Source organism: Leuciscus leuciscus, assembly GCF_965113295.1.
Source record: "Leuciscus leuciscus genome assembly, chromosome: 19".
Taxonomy (NCBI): domain Eukaryota; kingdom Metazoa; phylum Chordata; class Actinopteri; order Cypriniformes; family Leuciscidae; genus Leuciscus; species Leuciscus leuciscus.
In genome coordinates this window covers 29,788,414-29,801,119 of record NC_138743.1, presented here as the reverse complement: position 1 = coordinate 29,801,119, position 12,706 = coordinate 29,788,414, and the positions used below count along the sequence as shown (strand labels likewise).

The window sequence follows — 12,706 nt, the reverse complement described above, 5'->3', positions numbered from 1 at the left end:
CCTGAGAGTGGAGAAACAGCGACGTTATTCATCATGGGAGCGACACCATCCGTGCAGCGGGACGCGAAGAGCCCTGAAGATGCGCCAGAGGACATCAGCGCGGAGCTCAGCGACGCTCAGGATGGAGAAACCCTAGATGGCAAGGTAACGTTACGCTTGAAAAGAAATATTATCGTTATGAGATGACGTGTGTGGGGATAAAAGAGGGGTAAATCGCTGAACATGCTCACCTAAGTATCCCCGTGCGGGACCCCTTGAGTCAGATGCGTGGCGCAGCTAGTTATGGAGCTTTGCTTTATATGTAAACACCTGATACCTCCTGACAGCTAGCTGGGACTGCGTTTGTGTGATTCGGCTTAGCAGGTAAGTTAGAAGGCCTATTGAGAAAACGTTGAGACCCGTTTGCTTATGCATGTTCTTTAAGTTTTATTTTAAGTTTAATGAGTAGATTTGCAGTAATGCAGTATTGAGGAAGTCAGATGGACTTGTTATTAGCTACAGCAACGGTGCGATATTTTAATTTATTTTATTCTTTTTTTTTTCTTTCTTTTTTGTCCGGAGACAGCAATATCAGATTTCGTCAGTTAAAAGAAAAGTGAGATATAAATGCATTTCTATCTTGTTCCCAATTCCTCATGATGAAGGTGAATGTTCTCAATATTTTATGACATAGTGGGTCTCTCATAGTGTGGCTCTTTGGTCGGTGGTTGAATAAGTTATTTGTTTGACATCATACTAGAATTATCATTCAAGCAATTCTGGCTTTAAATATATTATTCAAAAGCAGTAGTGCTGTCATACTGAATAGTAACATGAGGCCAATCGAAGTCATCCTGATATTTATCACCACACGACACAAGTGTGATAATAGCCTACTTTTGGAGTTCTATAAACAAGAAGTTAGAGTTTAAAAGAGATTAGAGTCAAATATTTGGCTAGTTAGCTTGTAGTGTATATTAGTATTTGTAGGTTTTTTTCTAGGCTTTGTGAGTTGCTAAGCAACAAATAGAAATAGAAGAGGTTGTAAGTGGAGCAACAGTAATTCCCTTTCTTTCTTGTGGTATTCTGTGATCACTGTTGAAGCTCCACTCCGGATTTTCCATTTCCTGCTCACTGATGAGAGAAACCCATCTCAGAGTGATTCTGGGACAAGAAAACACATTGCACTCTAACAACACACTCTTATTGCTATTCATATTTATTTAATGAATTGGTGGCTAATGTGTACAAACACATAATATGTTTTCATACAATCTGCTTATTGGGCATTAATGGTTAGGGTGGGGCTAGTAGTTCATACAAAATCACCACCTTGTAAAATAGTCCCCCCCACCCCCCAAGAGATCAGGTTGGCTCCAACCAATCTGGGACTTTTTCACTCTTGCGTGATGCCTTACTTAATTTAGAGACACAAATTTGCACAATGCTGTTATTTTTTGTCATGTGCGAAATCACGGGATGCATAACTTACACCTTGGTGTTATATTACTTTCAAAGAGCTATGTATCAAAATGACATGGGCTAATGTCCAGGAGAAGGCATGAAGAAATCACAGGGGTTTACTAAGATTCAGAGGAGTGAAAATGAGCATCTTATACTATGATGTATACCGTTACATTCTTGCATTATTTAAAGAGATGCTCCAGTGGGTCTTAAAGGGTTAGTTCACCCAAAAATAAATATTCTGTCATCATTTACTGACCCTCATGTCATTTCAAACCTGTTTGACTTTTTTTCTTCTGTAGAACATCAAGAAAGTTGAACAATTCAAGTTATTATTATTTTGATCACATACACAGAGATGATCAAAACCACAACTGACTGTCCTGTACCTACAACTATATTTTTATATAGTCTTTTGACAATTGTATCTAATATTAACTCGATGAAAACCCATATTGTTTACACGTATTATTTAAAACGCTTTCAAGGAAACAAAATTGAAAATTGACCAAGCCATTCAAGGGATGATCCCACTGTATTCATTTTACACATTCAGAAATGGACACCATATTTGCTTGTCTAGCCTATATGTTTTTTACATCAAGCATTAGATACAGCCTTCTGGAGCTCTTGTGTACAGTTTTAGGTTTGAGAAGACTTTTACTAACTTTTGTAGATAACATCTCTAAGTTGTTCCTTACAGAAGAGATCAGCACATAACAGTGTTAAATATGAAACTTTGTACAACAGATATGATTGTTTTAGGAGAGAGATGTGCAGAAATGTGATGAGACACATTTTGTTCCTGACAACCGTTACAATTTGATGTATTTTTTCCTCTCAAACAAAGTACAAACAAGACAATGACCTTGCATGTTGTTTCCCGAGCATTCCATTCTTCTTCTTCTTCTTCAGCTGTTCAGTTTTATATAAAGTGCTTGATGATGGTCGCTGTTATTGTCTCACCAGCTGAGCTTGAATAGAGCATGCCCCTTTTTTAAAGGCAAGCATATAGGTTAACATAGTTGTTGAAACAAGACCTTAGGTACAAAAAGACCTGTTAAACCCATCCAGTTTTGTGACTTTTCTGAATTCTACGTAAATCTGAATCTTGACTGAAACATGTCAAGACCAGTTTGAGGTATGGAATATGCAAAACTCGAGTGTTTGTTATTTATCAGATAAGGGCCCTTGAACAGGTGTGGTCTGGTGTTTGTGTGTGTGCGCTTTAGCAATACAACTACATGCTGTGTATACAGCGTTTGTGTGAGGCGCCCTACTGGAGATGTGGTTGATAAACATCCTCTCTGGCGCACATAGGAATTTTAGTAATTCCTCTCTCGCTTTCGCTCACCCTCGCGCACTCTATAAATGGGTCAAAACATGGATGGGGTTGAACACCTACTCAGACATCCCCTCACATTTCAACATTTCCTCCCCCTAAAATGCCTCTAAAACACTCACTTTGTTGAAAAACCAACAGCGGCTGAACCTCGGCTCTCGACCCTTTTCAAACTTTTCAGGCTAAGTCCGCGATTCTTTTAAAGACTCAATTGCAAACATAAACTCACAATAATGCCTGTGTTGGCCTTACAATGAGACACACACACACAGGCCTTTTTCCAAACCAACAATGAACTGATTGACAAGTTCATAAACACTCTTTAGTTGTGATTATCTGGATTAGATTCACACTATTCAACACTCAGAAGTAGAGTTTAACTTGAATGTTTAGACTTATTTAACATTATGAAGGATGGCATAAAACCCTTATGTCAGAGCGGTAATGAGAGAGGGGTGGTGTGGGAGCATTTGCAATCAGATAAGAGCCTCATAAAGGATGGGACCCGAGAAGAGGGGGGAGTGGAGAACGAAGAGAACAGAGGGCCCATTTAGGATGGGCTGGAGGACAGGTCCCGGGGCAGAGGGGTGCTGAGTGTGCATCGGCCCGAAGAAAGGGAACTAGGGAGAGAGAGAGAGAGTGATTCAGGGAGGGGGACGTGGGAGAAAGATGGCTGGTCTGAATGGGAACATATCATGTAGAATGAGAGAAAGAAAGGGCACAGGGAGGGAAAACAAGTGGATGGATAATTAGCTTGTGCTTTTCTGCTAGGGGTGATGAGAATGGTAAAGATAAGAAATGGAGATGACGTGAAAGAAATGAGAAATAACATTCTTAGTTCAAAAGAAACTGAACAGATGCTGTATGAGAGGTCATGCTGACTCTCTAGCTGTCACATTGAATACAGGTGGTGTTGAGAAGTGAGATTCAGGTGAGGTGGAAAAAACATACTGTTAGATAGACAGAGCAAATGTGAATGGATGTCCCAATTCTGCCTGATCTCCGGATCTCAACTCAATTGTGTCATCTTATTATGAAACTGTTTATGAAATGTAACTTTAACAGTAAGGTCTAATGTAATAACATTAGGTATCATGAACAATATTTTTGTAATTTCTGTTAACTTTATTCATGCCATCACAGACGAGGCTTAAGTCTAGTCACTGACTGCAATGCATGCTTGAGTTGTCTTAACTGAAAGTAACATTTCTTAAAATATCCCCAAGATGCACACCAGTAATGCTTTTTTTCTAGCTACTTAAATGCCCTAGTTTAACTAAGGCCTAATCCTGGCTTAATCTAAGCGCTGTCTGTGAAACCAGGCCCCAATGTATTATGAATAAACATGAATTAACAATGAACAATATTTATAAAATACCGTTAACCCAGATTAAAAAATGCTGTATAAATTGTTTTTCAATGTAGTTCATGATACCTTATTCATTAACTAATGTTAACAGATTGAACCTTATTGTAAAGTGTTACCAAATAATATTTTATTAAAATCCATGAAGTCTGCACTTCAGCAGTTTTTGAATCTCCGTTCACATTGATTCAAATCAATCTCCTTCTGTGTAACTGAGGACCCTGACTTGAGATCAGTGATTGTTCATAGCGGAACAGTGCTCAATGAGTCCTATGGTCAGAGGATCTGATCCAGGATCAGCAGATGAGTGCAAATAGGAGCTGGAGTAAGATTATGTAATATAGGATGTGATGGAAGTGCACACAGACATCAGGAGATCAGTGGTTTAATGAGGGTTTGGCATCGGCGGCCTGCCAGGCTGTTTGCTCCTCGTCCCATTCACATTAATGCACCAGAGTGGGAGTGGGACTTCCTGAGGTTTGACTAATTTGTTAACCTAAATGTCTCAATCAGTTGAAAAAGTTGTCTGTTTAGAATATTATTATTATATTATATTATATTATATTATATTATATTATATTATATTATATTATATTATATTATATTATATTATATTATATTATATTATATTATATTATATAGGAGTCTAAATAAGTATAGGCCTAGAACCTGCTGATCATATTGATGACGTATTAATTTCTTCAATGCATTGTCATATCACAGTTTTGAATTGCAGTAAGGAAGAAGTAGGCTGTATGAAAAGACCATTAGTCTTTTATTAAAGGAGAGAGGGAGGCACTTAAAGTAGGCTAATTCACTCAGATGAAGGATGCAGATGGAGAGTGAGCTGTCATCAGAGAGAGAGGGAAGGTAGAAAAGAAGAAGAAAAAAACAGATGAGTGAAAGGTGGAATGAGGAAAATATATTTAGTTATGATGTCAGGTTTTGGAAGAATATTTCATCCCTTTAATAGTGATAATCTGTCTATGAGTGTTTAGTACATTTTTGTTGGGTAATTACATTAGTCATTAAAGGGACCACCCTGTTTCAGAGCCGGACTTCCTGTCCAGAAAAGGAAATTAGAGGAGGCATGATGCTAATGAAGTAACTTCCTGTTTAAAGATCCAGTTATTCTCCTGATTATCTGTTGAACTTGTTTGGAGCAGATATATTCAAGCAATTTTTAATAGTCTTAATTTATAGAGTCACATGGAGCTTGTCTATGTCTTGACAGAGGGACATGTCCATTCTCAAGTGTGCTTCTCAAGGGTGAACAATCCACTTTTACTGAAGCCAAACTGAATCACTTTTATAAATATATAACATGCTAAAAAATAATTATAAATATATATGTATGTATGTATATATTTATATTTATATTTTTATTAGTACACATATTCCATGTAGTCTTTCAATTGATGCAAGTACAAAAAAGCAAGTGCAAAAGCAAATTCTTATATAAAGAATAAGAAAAATGCCGCTAAAATTTGTTTTAGATGGATAGCATGTCACACTGAAAGACATGCCAGCTTTATATTTAATGTCAGCTCCCCACACTACCATGCATAATTTGGGGTCCAGTAAGATTCCACCCCCAAGAATTAATACTTTTATTCAGAAAGGATGCATTAAATTGCATAGACCACAAAAATTTAACAATAATGACATTTATAATGTTACAAAAGATTTATTTGTCAAATAAATAATGTTTTTAATTTTGTTTACATTCATTAGAGAATCCTGACAAATGTGTAATTGTTCAAATATTTTTAATATTAAGCAGCACAACTGTTTCTTGAACAGCAAATCAGCATATTAGCATGATTTCTGAAGGATCGCTGAAGACTGGAGTAATGATGCCATCACAGGAATAAATGTAATTTTAAAATATAGTAAAATCGAAAACCTTTATTCTAAATTGTAATCATATTTCACAAAATTGCTGTTTACACTGTATTTTCAATCAAACTAATGATTTTTAATCTCACTAAAAGCCACTTCTTTCTAAAACATTATACTCTTACTGACCACAAACTTTTTCATCTGTATTGTAGATGCACTGATTTGTTTACTAATGTATTCTTTCATTTGTTGTGTACAGAGAAGGTATCCGTGGAGCTTTAATCCACATTTGAGTTTAAATACAGGCAGTCTTCTCACTGATTCTGACCCTGCCAGTGCCTTATCACTCTCTCTTTGGCTCTCTCTAATGAGAAAGGACCTGTTTACATGGGTCAAAAATAGAAGGGTTCTATTTTCACCAGCCAACTCTCACTGTCCTCCTCCATCACATTCACTCTCTTTTGTTTTCCACTCTCCTTCTCCCCTCTCTCCCTCTTTAGAAGTAAAGTTGGCCTCATAAAATGTTAATAAGTGCCAGAGTTACATAAAAACAGTCTTCCAGAATAGAAAAAACAGAGGCCATTCGGGGAAAAGGTAGAACGAGTTTGTAATACACAAGACGTACCCTCTTTAATTAACAATATGGAGCAAAGAAATACTTCTTTATCCTTTTTTCCCCCTTAGTTTCACTTGTTTTCTCAAGTAAATAAGCAATTCCATAGTATTTCCTTATCTTCACTGTAGATGTGCTTTTGCTGATAAAAGTAAAGCACTCTCCTTTTGGAGAAGTGCTTTCATCAGGAGTCAGCATCAATAACGTTTCATTACTGCCCTGCCAGAAAAAGACAATCCCAGTCAACCGCTTACTTTTGTCTGCACTTCACAGCTCAAGAAATCTATTGTACCGCTGAACAACAACTAAAGGCTCCTAGATGTGTTTGCTTCACTGCTTAATGCAAATGTAGTGGAGACTATCGACATTTGAAGATAAGCATCATCGGGAAGCTTCACTAGGATGGATTCTGGAAGTCTTTTGGATTTGAATGTGAATCCTCAAGCACAGGTGACAGAATGCTTTTGAATATACTTTGGCTGCTTTAAATGACTAACAATCATGGGTTATATTATTGGTATCCTCGTGCATTTTGTTTCCAGTTAAGTTGCATTTATGAACAAAGGAAGATGCTGAGGGTGTTATAGCCATAAAAACTGCAGTGTAATGATGTTCTTTTCTATGATAAATTTTATTGGTCTGGCAGATTGTGCTGTCCAGCTGGTCCCAGATTGTTTGCATGCTAGTTTTATTGCTTAGTAATGCTGATTGGTTTTAGCTGATGTCATAACTGTTGTTTCTCTGTAAATGGGCAGATGCAGGACGAACCGTGCTTAAGTCATAGATCCACTAACCCATGCATTGTTTTGTGTGATGCTTGTAGCAATCAGCCTTAAAATCAAAGAGATTATGCAAATATAAACACTCCCACACAGAGTGACAATGATGATGTCAATAAAATTAGGCAGAAGCCACAATCAGTGGATGGCACTGGATGTAATGTCATCACAGACAGGAACCACTCCCATTCAAATGAACCTCAAAACAGATGATCTGATATGTATTTGTTCTTAAAAAAAAAAAAGAGAGAGAGAGAGAGATGGCTGCTGAGCTTTAGCTGAGATTTTTGCAATAATTATTTCACTGCTCTTTTATTTCAGAAATGAATCAAATATTTAATTGATCATGATTCTTTAGCAATTCTTTGTATAACAGTTTGTCTGAAGCTGCAAAACAATCTTACCCATCAAAATGGAACCGCTCTTACATAGAAACTAAAGGGCAAATTCACTAAACTAAACCATTTAGTATGCTGTATTTCAGTGCAAACCCCTGCATCTTCTTCACTAACCACATTTGCCTGGCATGATTAGCATTGCTTTTACCTCTTGTGGAAAGCATTTCCTAGCAATGATGACAGCAGTAATGCATCAAATCAGGGAGAAGAGCATTAGGCTATACTGTATATAGGCGCATCCATGTAGCCGAGTGCAAATTGTTTTTCGGCACAGGTTATTTGGGAGTTTTTGTACTTATAACGTATTTGCATAATAAGTTTAGTGAATCTGGAGCAAAAACGCAGACAGCATATGCAAATAAACAATGCTATATGAGTGCACATTTCAGTCTTTGTGAATCTCCCTTAAAGGGTTAGTTCACCCAAAAAATCTACTCACCCTCATGTCGTTCCAAACCCGTAAGACCTTCGTTCATCTTCAGAACACAAATTAAGATATTTTTTATGAAATCCGAGAGCTTTCTGAACCCCCCTTAGACTGCAACGTAATTGGACATTTCAAGGCTCAGAAAGGTAGTAAAGACATCGTTAAAAAAGTCACAATTTTAACTTTTTGTGCGCAAAAATAAATAAATAATGACTTTATTTAACAATTTATTCTCTTCCGTGTCAGTCTCTGATGCTGTTCACGTTGCACAATACAGCGCTTCCGGGTTCTATGCCGGCTCAGTATTGGCCGGATCCTGCATCAGCATCACACGCACAAAAAATATTCTCGTCGCTTCATAAAATTAAGGTTAAACCACTGTATCACATGGACTATTTTAACAATGTCTTTACTACCTTTCTGGGCCTTGAAAGTGGTGATTACATTGCAGTCTATGGAGGGACAGAAAGCTCTCGGATTTCATGGTGGTGGTTGAGGAGCGATCCCCAGATATGATTGTAAAGCGCTTTGGGTGTACAGTAGTACATATGAAAGCGCTATATAAAAATGCCTCATTCATTCATTCATTCATCAAAAATATCTTAATTTGTGTTCGGAAGATGAACACAATTGGTTTGGAACGACATGAGGGTGAGTAATTTATGAAAGAAATTTCATTTTTGGTTGAACTATCCCTTTAATATAGGATTTTCCTTGTTTATGAATGCATTGCATTTTAACGGTGTGGGTGACCTTTAGCTGTGCCCCTTCGGGAGATGTAGTTCAATGAGATCAATGAGATGTAATTAAAGTGTGGATTCCATTTAACATAGAGTCGTAAGGCTTTGAGAGATTCATCTTTCTACTCTCCTAACAGCTCTTCTGAGTTAAGAGTGAATGATGATATTTGTACCCAGCTGTTTGTGGAGTTTTCATCAAGATCACTTAACAACTGATTTCTAATCATTGATGAAATGATGTGAATAATACAGGAAGCTTGATAGCAGATTGTGCTGGCTGTGATGGAGGAAAATCAATATTGAAAACAGGCCCTATAGCATTCATTTAAGTCATGGCAAAGCATCACTAATGGATAATAATTATGACTCAGTGTTTGTGTGTAAATGGCTCAGACCACCATGTTATTTAGACAGTATACTATTTCTTAATGAGAAAGGATAGGCCTACTTTTTGTGTAGCTTTAGATTTGAGTAATTATTTATTTATATTGGTATGTAAAACTTTATTTACATAGAATTATTTAAAACAGTGTTTACAAAGTGCCTTGACACATAAGTAAACGTTCACATAAATACCAGCTGAGTGCGACGCACTGTGTGTTGTGACACATTCCTCCCATAACCATCATTAAAATGTTGTGTGACTTGTGCCACAGTAGACTTTGAATGCTCATACCAGACGGGATAGCCTTCATTGGCTTGTACATCAATGAGCCTTGGGGGCCCAAAACCCTGTCGCCGGTTTGTGGTTTGTCCCACCTCTGACCAATGCTGGTAAATTCTGACCACTGCTGACCCACAAGCCTTGCTGTTTCAGAGATACTCTGACCCAGTCGCTTAGCCATACCAATTTGGCCCTTGTCAAAGTCGCTCATATCTTTATTCCTGCCCATTTCCCCTGCATCCAACATGTTGATTATGAAAACTGATTGTTTGCTTACCATCTAATCTACCCAGACCTTAATATGTTGTCTTGTTAGGAGATGATTAACGATATTTGCTTCACCTGGGACTGGCTTGTACTGATGAAAAGAGATGTTATTTCAAATGGGAATATAAACAGGTGAAAAAATAAAAGGCCTCAGAATCGAGCCTGGGGGGACACCCACAAGACATCACATTACATGGTATTGTAAGTATTGTACCGTTTACATGTTCCCAGTTTGGTACTGTCCCCATGTTGTTTGTAATCATTTACAAAACGAACGTACAACAGAAAATTGGGTGTACGGTCATTTCCACACAAAACTTGGCATTTATCAATATGGACGTGAGGGGTGGCTACGATCAAATCTCATGTCAGGTCTCAGCTCGTGAACGGAAGTTTTTGAGTTACTGTAAACTTGCAGCATAGGAAATCTGTTGGATGCTGTACACTGGTGGTGGTACGACATGATTGTAAAGCGCTTTGGGTGTACAGTAGTACATATGAAAAGCACTATATAAATGCCTCATTCATTCATTCATTCATATCAGTTCTAGCGTTGCTAACTTGATATTTCAGCCATTCATCATCAAACTAAAATGCAGTCAACCAAACATAAAAGTTACAATGTTCAATTTAAATGGTCTGCTGTAAAATCAGCATGCCGAGCGCCCAACCAAACACAATTTTGGATATTGCAACACGAGTGAAGTACAAAGCCTTTATTACATAATAAATATAATTTAGCAACCAACTGTTAGATTGCGAATATGGAAACATTTGTATTTGTGTCGAATGAGAGATTTTATTTCTATTTTCATTCTTGTTCTGTTCTGAATACCGTTAAATTGAATGGATGTGTTGTGGAGTGAGGGGAACTAAAATAGCCTAGGCTACAGTGTTTATAATGTTTGTAAATGTTTCGTTTTATTTACCCGCATTTAATATTCATATACATTCATTTAATTGTTTATTAATTTAATTGCAATTACGAGGTTAATGTTTTTTTGGTTTTTTTGGAGTGAGATCAATTTCTCTTTCATGACATTACTTTCTCTTCTTGACCGGGTTACGTTAAAATCTATGGGCAAGGCTTCTAAACCGTGAATTTTTAGGGGCGTAATATTCAAATGACGATTGTTTGGAGCTGCCACATTTATCAGTGTACGATCATTCGTACGATGGGATTGGCAGCATACGAATGTTTCATAAATCATCGTAAGATGATTTCTGTGCTCGTTTCTATGTTAATTTGTTAAATGAGGCCCATTGGGTTTGCAGGACAACTAAACAAAGAAGGAAGCAAGGGGAGGAGTTAAGGGCATCCTGTATCAGGCGCATGCGCTGTTTCCCCTTCACTGCAGTGCAGAGTCTCATCCGCTCAGTGCTGTACCAAAAATAACTAGATGCTGTCCTCTCTCTCTCTCTCTCTCTCTCTCTCTCTCTCTCTCTCTCTCTCTCTCTCTCTCTCTCTCTCTGAGGACAGAATTACTCTTCGTCATCCTTGAAAGACAAATCATGACTCATGCCTCTTAACAAACTGCTGTATTCCCTATTTCTGGTAATGGTTCATGTTTTTGTATATGAGCATTGGGAGGTGGATGTTAGGAAGCACATATTAAATTTGTAGCATCCAGGGAGAGTTGTAAAATCTCAGCACAATCATGTATTGATTGAAAGGTCATATGTCGCTCTGGCTGGCAGCCACGCCAGGACATTTGGAAATGTTATCTTCAGATCTATACCGAGAGTTACAGTATAAAGAAAATCCTAGAAGTCCCTGTAATAAACACTGATTGCATTTTCTGGTTTTATTAGAGATGATAAAGATGATGTCTGCAGTTAAATTTGGTTTGTCTCCTCCTTTATTGTGATGGACTGAATAATGGTTCATATACATATGAACATACTATATAATAAGATTCATATACAAAGTTTTTTTTCTGTGCAACACAAAATATGATATTTTGAAAAACTTTGCTAACACAAGCAATTTTGGTGACGGTTAACTTTCACTGTATGGACAAACAAAACACTGAGACATTTCTTAAAATCTCTTGTATATTCCACAGAACAAAGTCAAAGTGATGCCATTTTTTTTATTTTTGGGTGAACTATCCCTTTAGGATTATTTGAAAGTGTTTGTGAATGTGCATGTCTCCACCAAAGCTGGTCACATGCTTCTACCACAGTAACATTGTTAGGGCATAAAATAAAATCAGGCAGCATGTGAGAATCACTGTGAGCTCAACCCCTTTGTCTGAAACAATTCTGCATCTTCTTTGGTTTGATTACAAGATCATGTGGCTGTTGGTGGCAGTGGGAGAACTAATTTCCCTGGAGTTGTATCTAATAAGGTCTTATAAGGGAAAATGGTAAATGCACTTTCTGTCTCTTCAACAACAGACAGGAAATGTAATTTGAAAGTGTAAGTAGTCACAGTTTACGAAAGTGTATTAAAGACCCTGCATCACTGACAAGTAGTTGGTCAATTGGTTAGGCCGGATGCGTGCTGACAGTTAATTGCAGGTTTTGTAAGACCCTAGGCCTAAATATGGTCTAGTGACGGCTATTTAGTGCAGAAATTTTCTTTATAATAGGTGAACTTCCACTTTTTTTTTGCAGTCATTAAACTGATCCAGTTTCACTATCACCGCCAGATCCTCATGTTAAACTCTGACTGTTGTTTCTTTAAAGTAACAGGAGAGTCACATCTGAACTTCTCCTTTCTTCTTATGATCTGAATCACAGGAGGACCCTTGGGATAGAGTGAGAGGAGGAGGTTTATTGTTTCAGTCCGACGGGGAGGGGGGGGGGCTGAATCTGGGACG

The 12,706-nt window shown here is 37.5% G+C and overlaps 1 protein-coding gene across 1 annotated transcript in view; it reads left to right on the top strand.

Moving 5' to 3' along the window:
• The first annotated feature begins 9 nt into the window (after nt 1–9).
• Nucleotides 10–12,706, top strand: part of akap12b (A kinase (PRKA) anchor protein 12b) — a 38,408-nt gene continuing 25,711 nt past the window's right edge. The window contains exon 1 of the mRNA XM_082147386.1: nt 10–144. Coding sequence (XP_082003512.1) covers nt 34–144 — 111 coding nt within the window. The 5' untranslated portion in view covers nt 10–33. The remainder of the gene's footprint in view (nt 145–12,706) is intronic.